At 41.8% G+C, this 20,074-nt stretch overlaps 2 protein-coding genes across 2 annotated transcripts in view; both read left to right on the forward strand.

The window, feature by feature from the left end:
- Window positions 1–4,425: 4,425 nt before the first annotated feature.
- bhmt (betaine-homocysteine methyltransferase) lies at window positions 4,426–9,769 on the forward strand. Its single transcript, XM_029709754.1, has 8 exons — window positions 4,426–4,636; window positions 5,149–5,281; window positions 6,423–6,535; window positions 7,279–7,470; window positions 7,625–7,772; window positions 8,037–8,219; window positions 8,349–8,577; window positions 8,797–9,769. Exons 1-8 carry the CDS (start codon window positions 4,607–4,609, stop codon window positions 8,975–8,977), a joined length of 1,209 nt encoding a protein of 402 aa, XP_029565614.1. The 5' UTR covers window positions 4,426–4,606; the 3' UTR covers window positions 8,978–9,769.
- A 3,075-nt stretch (window positions 9,770–12,844) lies between these two features.
- jmy (junction mediating and regulatory protein, p53 cofactor) overlaps window positions 12,845–20,074 on the forward strand; it is a 61,262-nt gene continuing 54,032 nt past the window's right edge. The window contains exon 1 of the mRNA XM_029709756.1: window positions 12,845–14,427. Coding sequence (XP_029565616.1) covers window positions 13,528–14,427 — 900 coding nt within the window. The 5' untranslated portion in view covers window positions 12,845–13,527. The remainder of the gene's footprint in view (window positions 14,428–20,074) is intronic.

Genomic DNA, 20,074 nt, shown 5'->3' on the forward strand with positions numbered 1-20,074 from the left:
TGTGGCTCAAATATAGGTCACTGGTCTAGGGAATAGAAGGGCCCCAGCGTATAACACAAAAGGTAATATACAAATAAATAAAAAATACACACAAAATGGATAAGCACTGTTGATATTGATGATATTTAGTCCAATAGACCCTTTACAAAATCTTGTTTTGTGACAAGATCTATCTATGTCATTGTCATCTAATGGCAGTGTAGACAGACAATGCTTGCATAATTTGAGTCGACATCAACTGCCCATAGAGCATTGGCCAGGCACAATCTCACCTAGCCTATGTAACCGATGTGAAATGGCTAGCTAGTTAGCGGTGGTGCGCGCTAATAGAGTTTCAATTGGTGACGTCACTCGCTCTGAGACCTTGAAGTAGTTGTTCCCCTTGCTCTGCAAGGGCCGCTGCTTTTGTGGAGCGATGGGTAACGATGCTTCGAGGGTGGCTGTTGTCGATGTGTGCAGAGGGTCCCTGGTTCGATCCCAGGTTGGGACGAGGAGAGGGACGGAAGCTATACTGTTACATTGATGCTGTTGACCCGGAATCTATTGTATTGGATGCCTTTAACTAATGTCAGGGTTGTATCTGCAACTGCATGTTGAAGATATAAATAGAACCACTACACTCTTAGAAAAAAGGGTTGCAAAGGGGTATTTCGGCTGTCCCCATAGAATAACCCTTTTTGGTTCCAGGTAGAACCCTTTTTGGTTCCCTACATGGAACCCAAATTGGTTCTACCTGAAACCCAAAGGGTTCTACTTAGTACTTACACAGAGTTCTCCTATGGGGACAGCTGGAGATCCATTTTAGGTTTTAGATAGCAGCTTTTTTTTTAAGATAGTAGAACACAATCTCATATTCTATTCCAATCTACTGTTACTGACAGTCCTATTTTATCTACACAATACATGTCTATCTGATCATTCTTTAAATGTCCATTCTCCTGAATGTCCATTGTCTCAGGTGTACATAATCACGTCAAACAAAAATCTATTATATTTTGTACAAATAAGTATAAATATATTGTGATGCTCAACTACTGTATGACTCTTTCAGCATGCCACTGAAAAGGTTAAAAGCTACAATACATTTTATGATACCTGAAACATTGGATACTTAACAAAAACAGGTAACACTTTTTAGAGGTATTTATAAACTATTTCTACAGCATTTACAAACAGTATGCTCACCATTTATTAATCATTACTCCCACATTTTGTAAATGTTAGTACGGTAGTTATTCACACATGTATATACACTGAGTGTACTTCCTAATATTAATGCTTTGGGTGGTGGACCATTCTTGATACACACAGGAAATGTATGGCCTTGAAAAACCCAGCACCGTTGCAGTTCTTTACACGAACCGATGCGCCTGGCACCTACTCCCATACCCCGTTCAAAGGTGTCACGACTTCCGCCAAAGTCGGTTCCTCTCCTTGTTCGGGCGGCGCTCGACGGTCGACGTCGCCGGTCTTCTAGCCATCGCCGATCCACTTTTTATTTTCCATTGGTTTTGTCTTTGTTTCCCACACACCTGGTTTCCCCTATGTCTTTGTGTGTGATTGTTATTGGTTAAGGTCTGTACGTTTCCGGCAGTTTTTTTCCGGGTGCTGTTTTCACCCGTGTTTTGTGGCAACCGTTATAGTTCGCACATTGGTATTGTTACTTTGTGCTATTTTCTTAAGTAAAGTGCGTTGTTCACTCATCTCTGCTCTCCTGCGCCTGACTTCATGCACCAGCTACACCCACCGCCTGACAAAAGGCACTAAAATCTTTTGTCTTTCCCATTCACCCTCTGAATGTCACACATACACAATCCATGTCTCAATTGTCTCAAGGCTTAAAAATCCTTCTTTAACCTGTCTCCTACCCTTAATTTACACTGATTGCGCTACAGAGGGTGGCGTGGACAGCCCAGTACATCACTGGGGCTGAGCCCCCTGCCACCCAGGACCTCTATATCAGGCGGTGTCAGAGGAAGGCCCAAAACATGTCCAAAGATCCTGGCCACTCAAGCCATGGACTGTTCACTCTGCTACCCTCTGCAAACGGTCGGACCAACAGACTCCGAGACAGTGTTTAGGCCCAGGCCATAAGATTGCTAAATAGCCAGACTGCTAGTCAATTAATAGTACCCAAACTAACTGCACTGACTCTATCTTGCACTGACCCTACGCACACTCACTAGACTATATATACAAACCATATACACACTCACTCACACACACACTACATTGACAAGCCCACACAAAGCTCACAAACATTCACATACACTACATACGCACACACACACACATAACACACACATGCAGACCAACACAACACAAACACACATCCATACACATTACACACACACACTCACTTTTATCATATGCCGCTACTCTGTTCTATATTTTACTCTTATTATTATCTATCCTGATGCGTAGTCACTTTACCCTGCATTCATGTGCATACAGTATCTACCTCAAATACCTTGTACATTGATCTAGTACTGGTACTCACTGTATCTCCATTCCTGTGTATTTTATTTTATTCCTCTTGTGTTACTATTTCATTTTCATCTTTAAACTCTGCATTGTTGGGAAGGGCTCGTAAGCAAGCAATTCACGGTAAAGTCTACACCAGTTGTATTCGGCGCTTTTGATTTGATTTGATTGAAGTTGATTTAACGAGTGACATCAATAAGGGATCATAGCTTTCACCTGGATTCACCTGGTCAGTCTAGTATGTCATGGAAAGAGCATGTTTTGTACGCTCAGTGTATTTCCTTAAAGAAGCCTACATCATGTAGCATAAAGCATAAAACACACAACCAAATGCAATACAATGGGAGTGTGTGCATGCGTGCTTGTGTGCGTGCAAGCATGTGTTTGTGTGTGTGTGTGTGCGTGTGGGCATACATGTGCTTGCGTGTGTGTGCTTGTGCAAGCTTACAACTGTTTAAGTGTAAGTGACAACATCCCACACCCCCACTATGAAACCTGACAGGCCACCACCTTGGGTTATAATGATTTGCGCAACGTACCACAAACCCCAAAACCCTAAACTATAAGTACATCTATGCTTGTAAACTATAATGTTAAAGTACATATATGCTTCAAAACTATAACTGTATGTAAAGTGCCTCTAAAAAGAACAGCTTTGCCTGTAGGTTTTTCTTCTTCTTATATAACTGTGATGGGCTCCAGTGATTCGCTAAGGGGCTCTATATTGCTGTAGATCAGTGATGCTGTAGGCCTACTGTTGTGCTGCCCAAAATGTTCCTTCCCCATCCCCTCTGCTTCCCATGGACACACACACACACACATGCAGCTGCATGATGACCTAGTCTCTCATTCATCACTCCTGCCACAGACCCCTTGGCTAATGGTGCTTTCAAGACAACTGGGAACTCTGAAAAAAAACGAGGTCAAATCATGATGTCAGCGATCTACAGGTCGGAAAGTCGGAGCTCTAGAAAGATGCCAGAGTTTGAATTTGAGAGTGGTTAAATTTCTCCAGCCCATCCCTCATATTTTTACCGAAACAGGGGCGAGAAAACATTTTGTTATTGTTTCAAGTGCTGATTGCCACTTTAAATACTTATATACTGTATATATATACATATATATATATATCTTTTTTTTTAAATCAAATTCTTTGTAGCCCCTGAAGTTACCTGCCATCTGATTTTGCAGTTATTTGTGTATTTTTTTTCTTAAACTTATGGAATTCTGACAGGTCTAACCAGATTGGATGAGTTTAAGAATTATATTAATCAATCTAACAAAAACAGACAAAGAAACATATTTCTGCACAAACACTGAACACATGTTAGTCTTGGCAAAAGAGCCAGCCCCACTTTATATCTGAAGGCTCCTGGAATAAAATGTATAAAAAGTTATCACATTTTTTGGTGGTCACACATAACCTAGAAAATTGTAATTCCAAGTCATAAGGGAAAGAGCTATTGCACATACTGATTGACCCATGCTAAATATCGGTGCTGTGGGCCTTCACTGAAGTTACAAACAACCATGATAAGCTATTGCACATTGCCCTGTCTGCATATTTCTTTTAAGTAAACATGCACAAGGTAAAATAACACGTGTTCTTTGTGCTACATTTGCATTTATAGATACAGAGAAAAAAGAGATCTATACTGTGTTCAAAACAACTGGGAACTTATACATCTGCATTGCTTGCTATTTGGGTTTTAGGCTGGGTTTCTGTATAGTAAATTGTGACATCTGCTGATGTCTCCGACTTTCGACTTCAGTACATTGAAAACAACTGGGAACTCGGAAAAAAACGAGCGACTTGAAAAATAGTTTTGAACGGTCATCCAACTCGGATTCCAGGTAATGAACTGGGACCTCTTTCTAGTGCTCCGCCTTTCCGACCTGGGGATCATTGACGTCATGATTTGACACCGGTTTTTCCAGAATTCCCAGATGCCTTGAAAGCACCATGTGTAAGAAGCAGGAGCAGGCTGATCTGTGTGTGACATCACTGCGCACCACACCTCTCTTTTGGCTTATAAAGACAGACGGTTCACTGCTTCAAACACCAAATCTAGCCGAAGTGGTTGGTTGAGAAGGTGGATCTTAAGTACAACTGCAATCACCAATGATCATGGCACCCGCTGGAGCTAAGAGGGTAAGTGGCGACTTAATATGAATGAACGTCATTATAGCTGTATCCAAATGCATGCATGCAGTCTTTTGCAGAAGTGCTATGTATTGCTTCAACTATAGAGAAGTTCTTTGGTATAATGCGTAAGTTATTATAACTATAAAAATTCACACAAACGTGTTTGATGGAACAATTGTGACTTCTACTTTAACTATATTCTGTAACTTTGTTTTAGATAAGCGTTTCCCAAACACGGCCCTAGAAGTTTTGGTGGATGAGTTGATCATCTGAATCAACTGTGTATTACTAATTTGGGTAACACTGCTAAGTTTAAGGGTCCCTAATCCACTGAAGTTGAAATGTTAAAATGGATAAGGGTTGGGGTTTACGGTAGGGACGTCCCAAGAATTCTTGATAGCACTGACCCTAGTTTACGGCTTGCTTATTTCATCCAAGGAGCTGTTATACGTGTATTAATTAAGCGTGCATATTTCATACTTGGAGAATGACCAACTAATTACGCAATGTTTGTGCAGAACATTCTGGAGCGCCTGGATGCAGGCGAAATTGTCATCGGGGATGGGGGCTTCGTCTTCGCCCTGGAGAAGAGGGGATACGTGAAGGCGGGTCCCTGGACTCCTGAGGCCGCCGCAGAGCATCCTGAGGCTGGTAAAATGAGCGCACGTATCTAATCGCTTGGCTACCTGGCCTGGACCATGCATCAGTCATAATACATAGCAGTTCGCGCAGCCTCTCGCCTACAACTTGTCCACCAGACGCACACTGTAAAGTAGTTAGTTCCGCTAACATCTTTGTGGAAATACTGTTATATTTTTAAGTTGTAAAAAGTTTTTTTGGTCTTATGAACTTTATGTATTCTGAGCTATAACGATTGAAGTTACTTGAACATTAATTTGTTGTAGTGAACACAGTGGCCATAAAAAAGGTTAGTACTTTAAGATGTTTTTCTAGTGTAAGTAGTTCTGATTACTCATTTTCAGTGGTTTCTTAATGTTTAGCCTAACATTGTTTTATGCATTTGAAGACTTTCCACTTGAACCCCCCTTGCCAGGCATTCTTGGGGACCGTGCTCATTTCTCGAACAGTATCTAGTGGTAGCGCTGTAAGCATTACACGATGCTGCATTAGGTTCTGTTATGACGAGTGGGGCACATTACCTTGTTGATGGTGGGAATGGGTTGTCTCATTATTGAATGTCAGTGTTCACGACGGTTTTGATATTGTTCATTATCAATTACACATCATAGCACAACAAACTGCTTAATGCTATTTTAGAAATGCGTTTCCTTATTAACACTTAAACAATGAATGCATATTGAAATGTTGAATTACCCCATATCCCCCCAAAACAGAGCCATGTGGCAATAAATATTCTTAACATGCAAAAAAGTATAACTATTACAGCACAACATATGTCATTGTTTTACGGATATCAATCTCTGGTTACTTTATTTTAAGTAAAGACAAACAATCCAATCAAGTAAGAACAAGTTATTTTATGAATGTTGGACTGACTGTAAAATATTGAATAATCATAACTTGTGAACTCTACTTTAGATTATCAGAACACAAGTAAATGGTTATTTACTCTGTAACCTAATTTGTTAACAGTACTCAAACATTAAGTGATAAATCATGAGTTGGTACCACTTTTATGCTTAGTTCTACTGACTGTTGGAGTAGACACTACTAGTTACTTTTTACAGTGCACGTTTTAACCAGACGAGGCTGAGGGCATTAAGTCGAAGTTGTAAATACATAGCCAAAAGCCATTTGCTCTTACTTCCAGTGCGACAGCTGCACCGTGAGTTCCTGCGGGCGGGGTCAAATGTCATGCAGACCTTCACCTTCTACGCCAGCGACGATAAGCTGGAGAACAGGGGTAATGCTCAGCGCTTCACAGTGAGTATTTGTCTGCTCTGTTGGGAAAGCTCAGGGGGGAATGAATAAGCATGCCAGACCCATGCTACTGTAATTAACTTTTAGCCAAGCATTTCTAAGCAAGATTGACCAATGACTGAAAGAGCTTATTGTCACGTCTGTCTGAAGAATGGGACCAAAGCGCAGCATGTGTATCGTTCCACATTTTATTATAACTGTGAAACTATGCAAGACATACAAAACAACAAACCGTGACGAAGAGGTGCAACATAGACTTACTCAAAATAATCTCCCACCAAACCTAGTGGGAAAACCAACAACTTAAATATGATCCCCAATTAGAGACAACGATGACCAGCTGCCTCTAATTGGAGATCATCCCAAAAAACAACAACATAGAAATACAGAAACTAGAACCCCACATAGAAATACAGAAACTAGACAAAACCCCCAACATAGAAAAAAGAAACTAGAACCAACATATAAATAAACTACACAAAACCCCCTGTCATGCCCTGACCTACTCTACCATAGAAAATAAAAGCTTTCTATGTTCAGAACGTGACACTTATATAAATTAATCTACCTGTAAATCAGTTTACTATACGTTTCTCAATGCCTGTTCTGTTCAGCTCCACTTTATTTCCCAATGTGGTGTTTAGCCTACTTGGCAGGTTTCACAATGGTGATATAAAATATATTGTACTGTACCTCAAACTACATCAATAAGGTTGTACACTAATCAATGGCTGCTTTGACACCAGGGTGCGCAAATCAACGAGGCTGCCTGTGACCTGGCCAGAGAGGTGGCCAATGAGGGTGACGCGATGGTGGCAGGTGGGGTCTCCCAGACCCCCTCTTACCTGAGCTGCAAGAGCGAGGCCGAGGTCAAGGGTATCTTCAAGAGGCAGCTCAATGTCTTTGTCAAGAAGAATGTGGATTTCATGATTGCAGAGGTAGGAATGTGATGTTGTACATGCGTATAGCACATTTTCTTATACACAACATACTGATACTGTACGTCTCATTTTGACCTGACCGTTTCTATGTTCAATGGATCCTCACTTGGACAATGCTGGTTTCTGTCACCCCATCTGTGTGTTTGTGCAGTACTTTGAGCATGTGGAGGAGGCAGAGTGGGCTGTGCAGGTGCTGAAAACTTCCGGGAAGCCAGTATGTGCCTCCTTGTGTATCGGCCTTGATGGAGACCTCAACGGCATCAGCCCTGGGGATTGTGCTGTCAGGCTGGTCAAAGCTGGTATGGGACTTCATTTAACCATTAGATGTGTACACACGTTTGTTTTACTATCCTTGTGGGGACCAAAAAATTGGAGGTTGAACACTATTTCCTTAACCCTAATTGTAAGCCTAAAATAGCCTTTTCCTTGTGGGGACCGGCGGCATGTCCCTCCTTGTTTTACTATCCTTGTGAGGACTTCTGGTCCCCCACAAGGATAGTAAAACCAAAAACGGTGTCAATAGTCATATTGTCAAACTGTCATCTCACTCTCTCTGCTTATAGGAGCCAATATTGTTGGCATCAACTGCCACTTTGACCCCATGACCTGTGTGAAGACTGTGAAGCTGATGAAAGAGGGAGTGGAGAGGGCAGGGCTGAAGGCCCATTACATGGTGCAGCCTCTGGCCTACCACACGCCTGACTGCAACTGCCAGGGATTCATCGACCTGCCAGAATTCCCCTTCGGTACACCCGATAACATCGCAATCTCTCTCCTGCACCCTAGTTGTGTTCTTTTTCTAATTTTCTTCCTTTCTTTCCTCCCTCCTTTCCCCCCCTCAACTCCCTCTTTCTGACTACATTTCTCTCCCCTAGGTCTGGAGCCCAGGATTCTGACCAGGTGGGACATGCACAAGTACGCCAGAGAGGCCTTCAACGTTGGCATCCGTTTCATCGGTGGCTGCTGCGGCTTCGAGCCCTACCACATCAGGGCTGTGGCTGAGGAGCTGGCCACAGAGAGAGGCTTCCTGCCCGCTGCCTCCGTCAAGCACGGCAGCTGGGGTGCTGGCTTGGAGATGCACACCAAGCCCTGGGTCCGCGCCAGGTAACGAGACCGTATACACCACAAGGGTACAAATTAATAAGATACCAGGAACCACAAAGGGGTGCCAGTATATGACTCCAGTCCAAAATTGCAAGAGTTAAATTATTTAACTCTAATTGGTACTATGAAACACATGAGGTTACGTAGTACTGTAACATTTTAGTACCAGCTTATAACTACGTTTGGCGTATACATATGACCATCCTTCTCTTCCCCCAGGGCCCGCCGTGACTACTGGGAGAAGCTGAAGCCAGCATCCGGCCGTCCCAAGTGTCCGTCCATGTCCACCCCTGACAGCTGGGGTGTCACCAAAGGCCATGCCGACCTGATGCAGCACAAGGAGGCCACCAGCATGGACGAGCTCAAGCCCCTGTTTGAGAAGGCAAAGGCCAGCCACTGAGCATTCCTCCTGGGCTAGGAGGGAGGTGGAGCCCCTGGAGGAAAACCAGCCAGGAGGACGCTGTTCTCTACTCGTGTTAGGTGTATTGTGTGAGAAAGGCAGAGGGAAGAGTTCACACATATTCCAAGTTTACATACCAATAATTATCAGATAAAGTCTTATTCTCCTGATTTCTAGGACCATCTTTTTGTCAAACAAAAGTTATTTTTCTTGTCATTTAGATTTGCACCACCTGTACATAGTGTAGCACCATCGTATACTCTTCTGTAATAATTGTGAAGTAACATGTTATAGATTTCTCATTTTTAACTTGATATGTGCTTTACTTGGACAGAATGTTACAGGAGTCATCAAGCCAGTGATGCGTAGTGTTAGTGAAACAAACTAAAAAGTTGCTGTCGTGTCCACACGTCTCCAGAGTGTGCTGTTGATCTGGGGTGTAGTCATTACGCAGAGTCTGTTGCAAAACATTTAGCAACAACTGTTTACTCCAAACAACATTTAGCAACAAAACAATTTCTATTGGACAAATTCAGATAGGTTTTGTTCTGCTTGCTTCATCATTTGTTTTTTTTAAAACAGTTTCTGTTGCAAGAGATAATGAATACATACCTGGTGCAATCGAAACCTAAGCTTTTAAAGTGTTAACAAAACTACTGTGAACACAATGTTAGCTATGGTGAAGAATGTAGCCTAGTTCTGAACACAAAATCTAGTGCCAAATATTGTCTTACCAAATAGAAGTATTGACTTCAATACTGTTTTATTTAATAAACTGCCACGTGACCTTAATGTTTGACTTTTTATTGTATTTCTTATAAAAACATTAGACATGTAAATGTTTTCTGAAATAAAAAATAACCAAGTGTTAACAATTACAGTAAATTGTGACATCAAAATAGAAATGATTCAATACAAATGAGTACTAAAAAGCACAGTCATTCATTCTTCCCCTACAAAAAATGTCCTGCAGAAATATTCAATCATCTGAACAGTTTCTTTCACCGGCTGGGGCCCTCACCAACCGGCCATCTCGTTCATAGAGACTAATGTAATATTAAGCAATCTCTGAACTGCACATAAAACAACTGCATTTGCACTCCGTTCATCTCTATGCATTGTGATACTGTAAATTTGTACAATCTCTGTAAATATTAGTATATCCACTGCTCATTCCCTTAATGCTCTGTTCCTACCTATTTTGTATTTAATGTATGTAAATTCCTGTCTATATTTTAGTTTTAATGTCAAGTACAGTGACATGCCTTTCTTTCTAGTGCTAACCCCAACAATGCAGTAATCAATAACTATGTAACACTATAAGTAACAAGGTAGAACCAACACACGATCTAGAAATATCAAAGCACACTATATACAGGGTCAGTTCCCATACCATATTTACAATGTGCAGGGATTGATAGGGGTAAGGTGACAAGGCATCAGGATATATGATAAACAGAGTAGTAGCAGCAGTGTTTATGATTGTGTGTAGAGTCAGTATAAATGCGTGTGTATAAGCAAATGATGGATGGAGTGAATGTGTGTTGGAGTATCAGTGTACGTAGTGTGTAGGGCCCTGTGAGTATGCATAGACTTGACGCACGGGTACCGCTTGCTGTGTGGAAACAGAGAACAGTCTATGGCTTAGGTGGTTGGAGTCTAACGATTTTCCGGGCCTTCCTTTCACACCGCCTGATAGAGGTCCTGGATGGCAGGGATCTCGGCCCCAGTGATGTACTGGGCTGTCCACACCACCCTCTGCAGCGACATGCGATCGAGGCCGGTACTATTTCCATACTTAAGCAGTGAACAGGGAGTACAGGAGGGCACTAAGTACGCACCCCTGTGGGGCCCACGTGTTGAGGGTCAGCGTGGCAGAGGTGATGTTGCCTACCAGCACCTGGGGTCAGACCGTCAGGAGGTCCAGGATCCAGTTGCAGAGGAAGGTGTTCAGTCCCAGGGTCCTAAGCTTTGTGTCGAGCTTGGAGGGGACACTGGTGTTGAACAGTATTCCTCTTATCTAGGTGGGTGAGGCCGGTATGGAGTGCAATTGAGATTGCCTCATCTATGGATCTGTTGGTGGTATGCAAATTGGAGTGGGTCTGGGATGATGGAGTTGATGTGTGCCATAACAAGCCTCTCAAAGCACTTGATCATTACAGATGTGAGTGCTACGGGGCAGGAGTCATTGTGGTATGAAGACTTAGAGTCCTTAGAGCAGCGTTTCCCAAACTCGGTCCTCGGGACCCCAAGGGGTGCGTGTTTTGTTTTTTGCCCTAACACTACACAGTTGATTTAAATGATCAAAGCTTGATGATTAGTTGAATCAGAGGTGTAGTGCTAGGGTAAAAACCAAGATGTGGACCGAGATTGGGAAACCCTGCCTTAGACAACATTTAGAGACAAGAACTCTATCACTAGCAGCACCATATTACCAAGTAAAATTCTGAGTATGTGTAAATATACTTGGCGAATAAAGGTAATTCTGATTCCTGCAGTAATTACCATATCCTGCAGGAATATCAAAAATCCAGGACTGAGTTTGGGAAAACCCTAATTGCGCCTGTAAGTCGCTCTGGATAACAGTGTCTGCTAAATCAGGTTAAGTGCCTTGCTCAAGGGCTCATTGGTAGATTTTTTTTTACCTAGTAGCGTCAGCGATTCGAATCAGCGATCTTTCGGTTACTGGCCCAAAGCTCCTAACCGCTAGGCTACCTGCCGACGTTCACAAATGCAAACATTCCTCCAGGAAACGTATCTTTTAGTTTTCAGAATGATTTATATATTTTTGTTATGCAATTTTTACATGGTAGGCTATCTCTACGTAACTGTGCCATATAGTGTGACTGCTTGGTTTAGAGTAGGCTAAAGTTTGGCTGCATACATTTTAGAGACAAAGTATGCCATCAAGTGGACAAAATGGAAATCACCTTGTAGTATACTACTGTGAAATAAACTATCATCTGTAGGTGGCAGTGTTGGGCCATCTGGCCCACTATCATCCCCAGTAGGCTTCAGTATCATCATAACAAACAGTGACTGTATCAAAGGCAAAAGCAGCAAGTAAAAACGAATTAATTCATGATTTGCAAAATATTTTGTAGCTTAATGGGCAAAAGTTTGTTTGCACCATGTTTTGTTCTGTTACCATGTTGTGCTGCTCCCATGTTGTGTTGCTACCATTTGTTGTCATGTGGTGTTGCTACCATGCTGTGTTATCATGTGTTGCTGCCATGCTATGTTGTCTTAGGTCTCTCTTCATGTAGTGTTGTCATGTCTGTCTTGTCATGATCCCAGCCCAGCCCTCGTCCCCGCAGGAGGCCTTTTGCCAGGCCGTCATTGTAAATAAGAATTTGCTCTTAACTGACTTTTCTAGTTAAATAAAGTACAAAATAAAGAAAAGTGGAAACCTCTGTCATTTAAACACCTCCCAAACAAACAAACCAGATGTTCAATGGTGAGTCCTCAAAACACCAAATGAGAGTAACATAACCATTCAGTTGATTCTGTCACTGGCAACAAATGGTCTGAAGTCAATGAAATATCTATTTTTTGATTTGATTATTTAACAAATTGTCACCACCATGCATGTTGCTATGACCCTTTTATGTCATGGTGCCTTTGTTATTATTTTATGTATTAGTTCAATGCAGACCTATATGCTACATTGACAGAGTGAAAGTTGTATGAGCACAAATGATTACTTGCCAGGGCAAGTACTAGTTGTGTTATGCATGATTTATAACACATGAATAAAGGTTTACATTAAAATTGATTTGATTAAAATACATAGGGATTTGTAGGCTACATTTGACTTTTGTTATTGTTAATTTCTGCGTCACCACGTACACTGCGTGTCCCACGTGCAGATGTTTAGGTCCTCGTGCAGAACTACGTCACAGCACTTCGCAGTTGGAAGAAAACGTTTGAAAGAGGTAAAGATGCGACATCAAAACAACAATTTTTTTGGATGGAACAAAGGGACAGCTCATGGACAATATCCACCGGTTGTCTTTGGACTATTAACAATCTAGAAGCAGTAAAGACAGTATTTCAGAAAGGTGGTTTGTTCAGAAAATCCCCCCCGGGTTTGACAGCACAGCAGCTCTCAACCGTTTCACGGCTTGTAAACAGATCCTCACACGTGACGATGGGAACCGCGGCTCTGCATTGTCTGTAGTCGCACAAAGGGAGCCATCCAGCGCATGTAGCAGGCTGGTGAGAGAGGCAGGTGGAGAGATGACAAGCCTGCCAATTTACGATAATAAGTCGACTCTGACGTTTTTCATGTCTGTTTTGTTCTTATGGATGTAGGCGAGCTTTTTACGGAAATATTTTCTTTACTTGATGTCTGATTTGAGGAAAATCTGCACAACGTTCAGAGGGTAATCAACTCCAAGCTTGTACACGAAGCTAGCCACGGCTGGTTTTCTGTAATCTTTTTGGTTAACGTAGCTAGCTAGCTAGCCTTTTTAGCTTCAACGGCGAACTGTAAAAAGAGGGGTATTTGTCTGTGAGCTCACTAGCTCCGTTTTTACTGGCTGGATGAGATGTCATTCATGATGGAGGATTCTGTAGAGTCGGACTGGGTGGCCGTTCGACCAAATGTTTTCGACGAAAAGGAAAGACACAAATTCATTTTCATCGTCGCTTGGAACGAGATCGAGGGAAAGTTCGCCATAACCTGCCACAATAGAACAGTACAGAAACGGACAGCGTTTCGGGATTCGTTATTGGAAACTGTCGAATGCGACCTCGTATCCCCCTTCACCGTCAAACTAGCCCCCGAGGCAGACAAACACAAAACTCCACTAAAAAGTCCTACCAAAAGGAAAGATGACTTCTCCACATTGGTTAAAGTTAGATCTAATGTCAGTCCGAAAGAAAAAAAAACGACAAAGAGCCCCATTCGAGAGAGAACGGCCGCGGTGGGTGCCTCGTCAAGGCCAGCGGAGAGTGTTATCAAAACACTGGGGTCGTGGGACATCGTGTCCTGCAAGGTGACCGACATTGAGGTCCTGGAACCAGCGGATGTCCCTAGTTTGCCTCGCTCCCCGGATGATGGCGACGGAGAGGAGTCGGACAGCAGCCGAGAGGGCTACAGCTGGGCCGGGCTATTCTCCTTCCAGGACGTCCGGGCAGTTCACGTTCAACTCTGCGCGGTCAACTCGGACCTGGAGCCCTGTCTGCCCCCCTTCCCTGAGGAGCCGGTGGGCATGTGGACGGTGCTATTCGGGGCCCCGGAGGTGTCCCAACGGGAAACGGATGCCCTGTGTTACCAACTACAGGTGTACCTGGGCCATGCTCTAGACACCTGCGGCTGGAAGATCCTTGCCCAGGTGCTTTTTACGGAGAGTGATGACTCAGAAGAGTACTATGAGAGTTTGAGTGAGCTGAGACAGAAGGGATATGAGGATGCTCTCCAGAGGGCCAAGAAACGTCTCCAAGAGGTAAATTAATCTTCACTCCTGTCTCTCAGCACCCATGTTTTATTGGGGAATAGCTAAACGTTGTGAACAACCAGTCTCCAGACAAAAATAACAAGTGTAGCTACATTAATCCTCAACTGTTCTGCATGACTAACACTTGAAAATTGCTGCCATAAATTTTGAATAACACAAGAGAATTGATTTCATGCCATCTTATCATCATCATTCTGGTCTCACAATGAAGAGTAGTTAGTGTTTCACATGAAGGAGAATGCCTGGAGAAATTCCTGACACTCTTTACTGTGTTTACAATTTTGTTAAGCTGGCATTACTGTACATTACTGTATACACACACACTGTGTCCATGGGCTGATGAGATCCAAAATGCATGTCAGCGTCACCCAACCACATGGTCGTCTCTCCCCCTCTCTCTCAATTCAATTCAAAGGGTTTTACTGGCATGGGGAACATACATTGCCAAAGCAAGTGAAATGGATAATGAACAAAAGTGAAATAAACATCTGTTGCTCTAAACTCCACAGTCCCAGGCCTGTAATATGATCAGGCCTGGCCCCTGCCCTGACAATCCAGTTGTCTTGCTAGGTGGACAATCCAGTTGTCTTGCTAGGTGGAGGGGAGTCCAAGGTTATAGTTGGATAATGGGGTATGGGTCCACCACACTTGAGTCATGCAGTTCAGCAAACTTAGTTTGAATGTTATCATTTGAATGGCTACCATGATGACAAGAAAGGACAATCAACATTCTAGTAACAAAGACCAGTGCCTATGGGGGTGGATGGTAAAGCTCCTCCTTTAGGGCAGCTCCTACTATCACCCAGTTATAATCATGATCGTTATTGTAAGTACTAGGGCACGCTTTATATAAAAACTATCTGCTCCTGCTTCTCTCTTTATCTCCCACTCTATCTCACTCTTTATCTCTCCATCCCCCTATGTCTGTCTTCTCAATCTCTCTGTCATAGTGTGTGTTTGAGTCAGAGACCACAGAACATCTGAGCAGGCTAGGACAGGGCAGGACAAACCAGTGCAAATAAGACTCAGTTGTTACTCACAATCAGGCTATTGCTTTGGCATTACAGAAGGGTGTTTCACTCATTATGAGGACTAGATTGTTATTGGGTAGGCTAATGTTAATTATGTTATGACAAATGTATAAACATTTGGCTGAACGTGGACTGATTTGTACTGTGTGAAGAGTACTCCTTTGTTTTTATGGAAAAACTTGGGTAAGAATGATGGCAGGATGTTGATGGCAATGGAGGTTATTAGGTTATTACTGGAAAGATCTTGTGTATTCCCTATTGCAATGATAACCTGGTTCGACTCCGTAAGGTGTTACCTCCTCATGTCTGGACTGAGAGAGAGACAGAACACTGTGTTTTCATATTGTAGGTAAATTAAGCTCATAAAACAACTAGGGTAATGCCTCATCTAATGTGTGTGGAGGTGCCTGAAAGTGACTTCACATTAGAGGTTGACCGATTAGGATTTTTCAATACCGATACCGATTATTGGAGGACCAAAAAAGCTGATACCGATTAATTTACCAATTTTTTTAATGTATATATTTGTAATAATGAAAATTACAACAATACTGAATGAACAATGAACACTTTTATTTTAACTTAATTAATATAATACATAAATAAAATCCATTTAGTCTCAAATAAACAATGAAACGCTCAATTTGGTTTAAATAATGCAAAAAACACAGTGTTGGAGAAGAAAGTAAAAGTCCAATATGTGCCATGTAAAAAAGCTAATGTTTAAGTTCCTTGCTCAGAACATGAGAACATATGAAAGCTGGTGGTTCAATATTCCCAGTTCTTCAATATTCCCAGTTAAGAAGTTTTAGGTTGTAGTTATTATAGGAATTATGACACGTCTACTATTTCTCTCTATACCATTTGTATTTCATATACCTTTGACTATTGGATGTTCTAATAGGCACTTTAGTATTGCCAGCCTAATCTCAGGAGTTGATAGGCTTGAAGTCATAAACAGCGCTGTGAGCAAGCACTGCTAAGAGCTGCTGAAAAACACAGTAAAGTTTGAATGAATGCTTACGAGCCTGCTGCCGCCTACCACCGCTCAGTCAGACTGCTCTATCAAATCGTAGACTTAATTATAATATAATAAACACAGAAATTCGAGCCATTAATATGGTCAAATCCAGAAACTATCATTTCAAAAACAAAACATTTATTCTTTCAGTGAAATACGGAACCGTTCCGTATTTTATCGAACGGGCGGCAACCCTAAGTCTAAATATTACTGTTACATTGCACAACCTTCAATGTTATGTCATAATTATGTAACATTCTGGCAAATTAGTTTGCATCGAGCCAAGCGTCCCAAACTGTTGCATATACCCTGACTCTGCGTGCAATGAACGCAAGAGAAGTGACACAATTTCCCTAGTTAATATTGCCTGCAAACATGAATTTATTTTAACTAAATATGCAGGTTTAAAACATATACTTCTGTGTATTGATTTTAAGAAAGGCATTGATGGTTAGGTACATTCGTGCAACAATTATGCTTTTTTTCCCGCGAATGGGCTTTTGTTAAATCATCCCCCGTTTGGCATAGTAGGCTGTGATTCGATAAAAAATGTACAGGCACTGCATTGATTATATGCGACGCAGGACAAGCTAGTGAACCTAGTGATATCATCAACCATGTGTAGTTAACTAGTAATTATGTGAAGATTGATTGTTTTTTATAAGATAAGTTTAGTGCTTGCTAGCAACTTATCTTGGCTCCTTGCTGCACTCGCGTAACAGGTGGTCAGCCTGTCACACAGTTTCCTCGTGGGATGCAATGTAATCGGCCATAATCAGCGTCCAAAACGCCGATTACCGATTGTTATGAAAACGTGAAATCGGCCCTAATTAATCGGCCATGCCGATTAATCGGTCGACCTCTACTTCACATCCTCCACCACAAACGTAATGAAACTAAACGTAATTGTGTCTACTCATTTACACAGGCAGCCCAATTCTGGTCTTTTTTCCCCACTAATTGGTCTTTTGACCATTCAGATCAGCTCTTTTGCCAGTAATTGGGCAAAAGATCAGAATTGGGCTGCCTGTGTAAACGCAGCCTTCTGTATGCTTTGGTTTTGCCTGGCGCCTATCCAAACTTGGGTAGGGAACGGAACGAGTGTGCTCGCGTACTCCCTTTAAAGCAAGAAAAAAGCGGCAATAGTACTGAATGTCTTGAGATCTTGAGATGCCGTAGCCAGTATACACTTCCTCAAAATAGTCAAAAGTAATCGAAGAGAACTCAAGAAAGTGGTTCGTGACCTAAAAGAATGCACCACCAGGGGTCATATTAACAGAAAAGATAAAAACGCATTAGAAATATCTTGCGTTTTGTAACTGCAGATCTAAAATGCTTTTTATTGTAATTTCTGCTAATTTTGTGCTTCATTTGCACTTCTTCACTCAAGATGAGAATTCACATACGGGCGTTCTATCAGCACACAGTGCTCTGACTGATGTGTAGCTACTTTTCTGTGGTGCTTTTCTCAGTGTAGCCTACTTTTGTCTGGTAAAATGCAAGATTAACTTCAAACAAAACATTAGGAAATATGCTGTCCACTTTCTTTCTATGATCAACATTACAAATATGATGGCCTTGCATAGTTTCTGCCCACTTTCTTTCTATGATAAACATTGCAAATTTGATGGCCTTGCATAGTTTCTGGCCAAAAAAACTTGCTTTTTCATTGTAAGCGGATTTGCTTCTGTGGCTGCTAGCCAAATAGCGTTGCACTTCTGTTGTCATCTGATGAAAATTAAGCTACAGTATTTTCTGCCAAATGTGTTGCACTAATGTATTTTCTGTGAAGGAAAACTATAGTTGCACGCCCCTGATCACACTATTGAAGCAAAACAACACTGTTGACTTTCAATATATAACGCAGGTGAAATGGTTTAAAATGCAAATTTTTTGAAGTTCTGTAACATTAAACATATTGGTACCGAACCGTTCGGTACAGGGACCACCTTTCGGTCTGCACTGTGAACCCAAATGAATGCATATAAAAAAAATGTAAACGCTAGGCCTATAGGCTATGCCTATGATATTCTGCGTTGTATGCCATTGACTCTTGAGTAAATCTGAGCTATTAGGCTATTCTGTTAAAACAACTAGAGCCTATGTGCACGTTGTAATAAAAATGTGGATCTTAACTGCCGCATTTCAAACTATCCTTTTGAGTCGCAGCCGGGAACTATGTGTCTCACTGGGCACACATTGGTTGAATCAACGTTGTTTCGACGTCATTTCATTGAAATGACGTTGAACCAACGTGGAATAGACGTTGAATTGACGTCTGTGCCCAGTGGGGTACGATGGTGAGTGGTGGGGTCGATTTTAAGCCAGAATTGGAGGATCCTCCATCGTTTAAATCTCTAGTTTGGGAACATTTTGGCTTCAGAGTAGATCACAATGGCGATGGACAGAGAGTTGTGGATAAAACGTTGACAGTATGTTGCCACTGCTCAACAATAATGGCCTATGCAGCTCCCAACACCTCAAACATGTTGACACATTTACGCCGACAGTATTCCTAGCACCGGAGCAAGGCGGAAATGCAAAGAAACAACAGCACAACTTCATCTCCCCTCTGTATTCAAACAGCCCTTCACAGCTGATTCTAATAGAGAGAAGAAATGGTATGCTGCTGACAAAGATAGTACAGTATGCTTTTCATGAGTGGCGCTTAGCTTGTTATTGTCGGCCAATCACAAGTCATCAAAGGGGCCCTACAGTCATAGAGCCTCTGTGTGGCAAAGAAAGTTAGGAGATTAGAGGTCGACCGATTAATCGGAATGGCCGATTAATTAGGGCCGATTTCAAGTTTTCATAACAATCGGAAATCGGTATTTTTGGACGCCGATTTGGCCGATTTTCTTTTTTATTTTATTTTTTTTATTTATTATTTTTTTAGACCTTTATTTAACTACGCAAGTCAGTTAAGAACACATTCTTATTTTCAATGACGGCCTAGGAACGGTGGGTTAACTGCCTTGTTCAGGGGCAGAAAGACAGATTTTTACCTTGTCAGCTCAGGGATTCAATCTTGCAACCTTACGGTTAACTAGTCCAACGCTCTAACCACCTGCTTTACATTGCACTCCACGAGGTTACGCGAATGCAGTAAGAAGCCAAGGTAAATTGCTACCTAGCATTAAACTTATCTTATAAAAAACAATCAACCAATCATAATCACTAGTTAACTACACATGGTTGATGATATTACTAGTTTATCTAGCCTGTCCTGCGTTGCATATAATCGCTTAGATACACGTTGCTCCAACCATAAACATCAATGCCTTTCTTAAAATCAATACACAAGTATATATTTTTAAACCTGCATATTTAGTTAATATTGCCTGCTAACATGAATTTCTTTAAACTAGGGAAAATGTGTCACTTCTCTTGCAAACAGAGTCAGGGTATATGCAGCATTTTGGGCCGCCTGGCTCGTTGCGAACTGTGAAGACTATTTCTTCCTAACAAAGACACGTGTTTCTGTGTGTTATTATGTTATAATTAAGTCTATGATTTGATAGAGCAGTCTGACTGAGCGATGGTAGGCAGCAGCAGGCTCGTAAGCATTCATTCAAAATAGCAC

Source organism: Salmo trutta, chromosome 23 (genome assembly GCF_901001165.1).
Source record: "Salmo trutta chromosome 23, fSalTru1.1, whole genome shotgun sequence".
NCBI lineage: Eukaryota > Metazoa > Chordata > Actinopteri > Salmoniformes > Salmonidae > Salmo > Salmo trutta.

What these genes read in the sequence shown, in the direction of transcription:
- bhmt (XM_029709754.1), top strand. Translation starts at nt 4,607, where the DNA reads ATGATCATGGCACCCGCTGGAGCTAAGAGG. An exon ending in CACCCGCTGGAGCTAAGAGG is followed by an intron (nt 4,637 to 5,148) that starts GTAAGTGGCGAC and finishes ATGTTTGTGCAG; the next exon opens with AACATTCTGGAGCGCCTGGA. An exon ending in TGGATTTCATGATTGCAGAG is followed by an intron (nt 7,471 to 7,624) that starts GTAGGAATGTGA and finishes GTGTTTGTGCAG; the next exon opens with TACTTTGAGCATGTGGAGGA.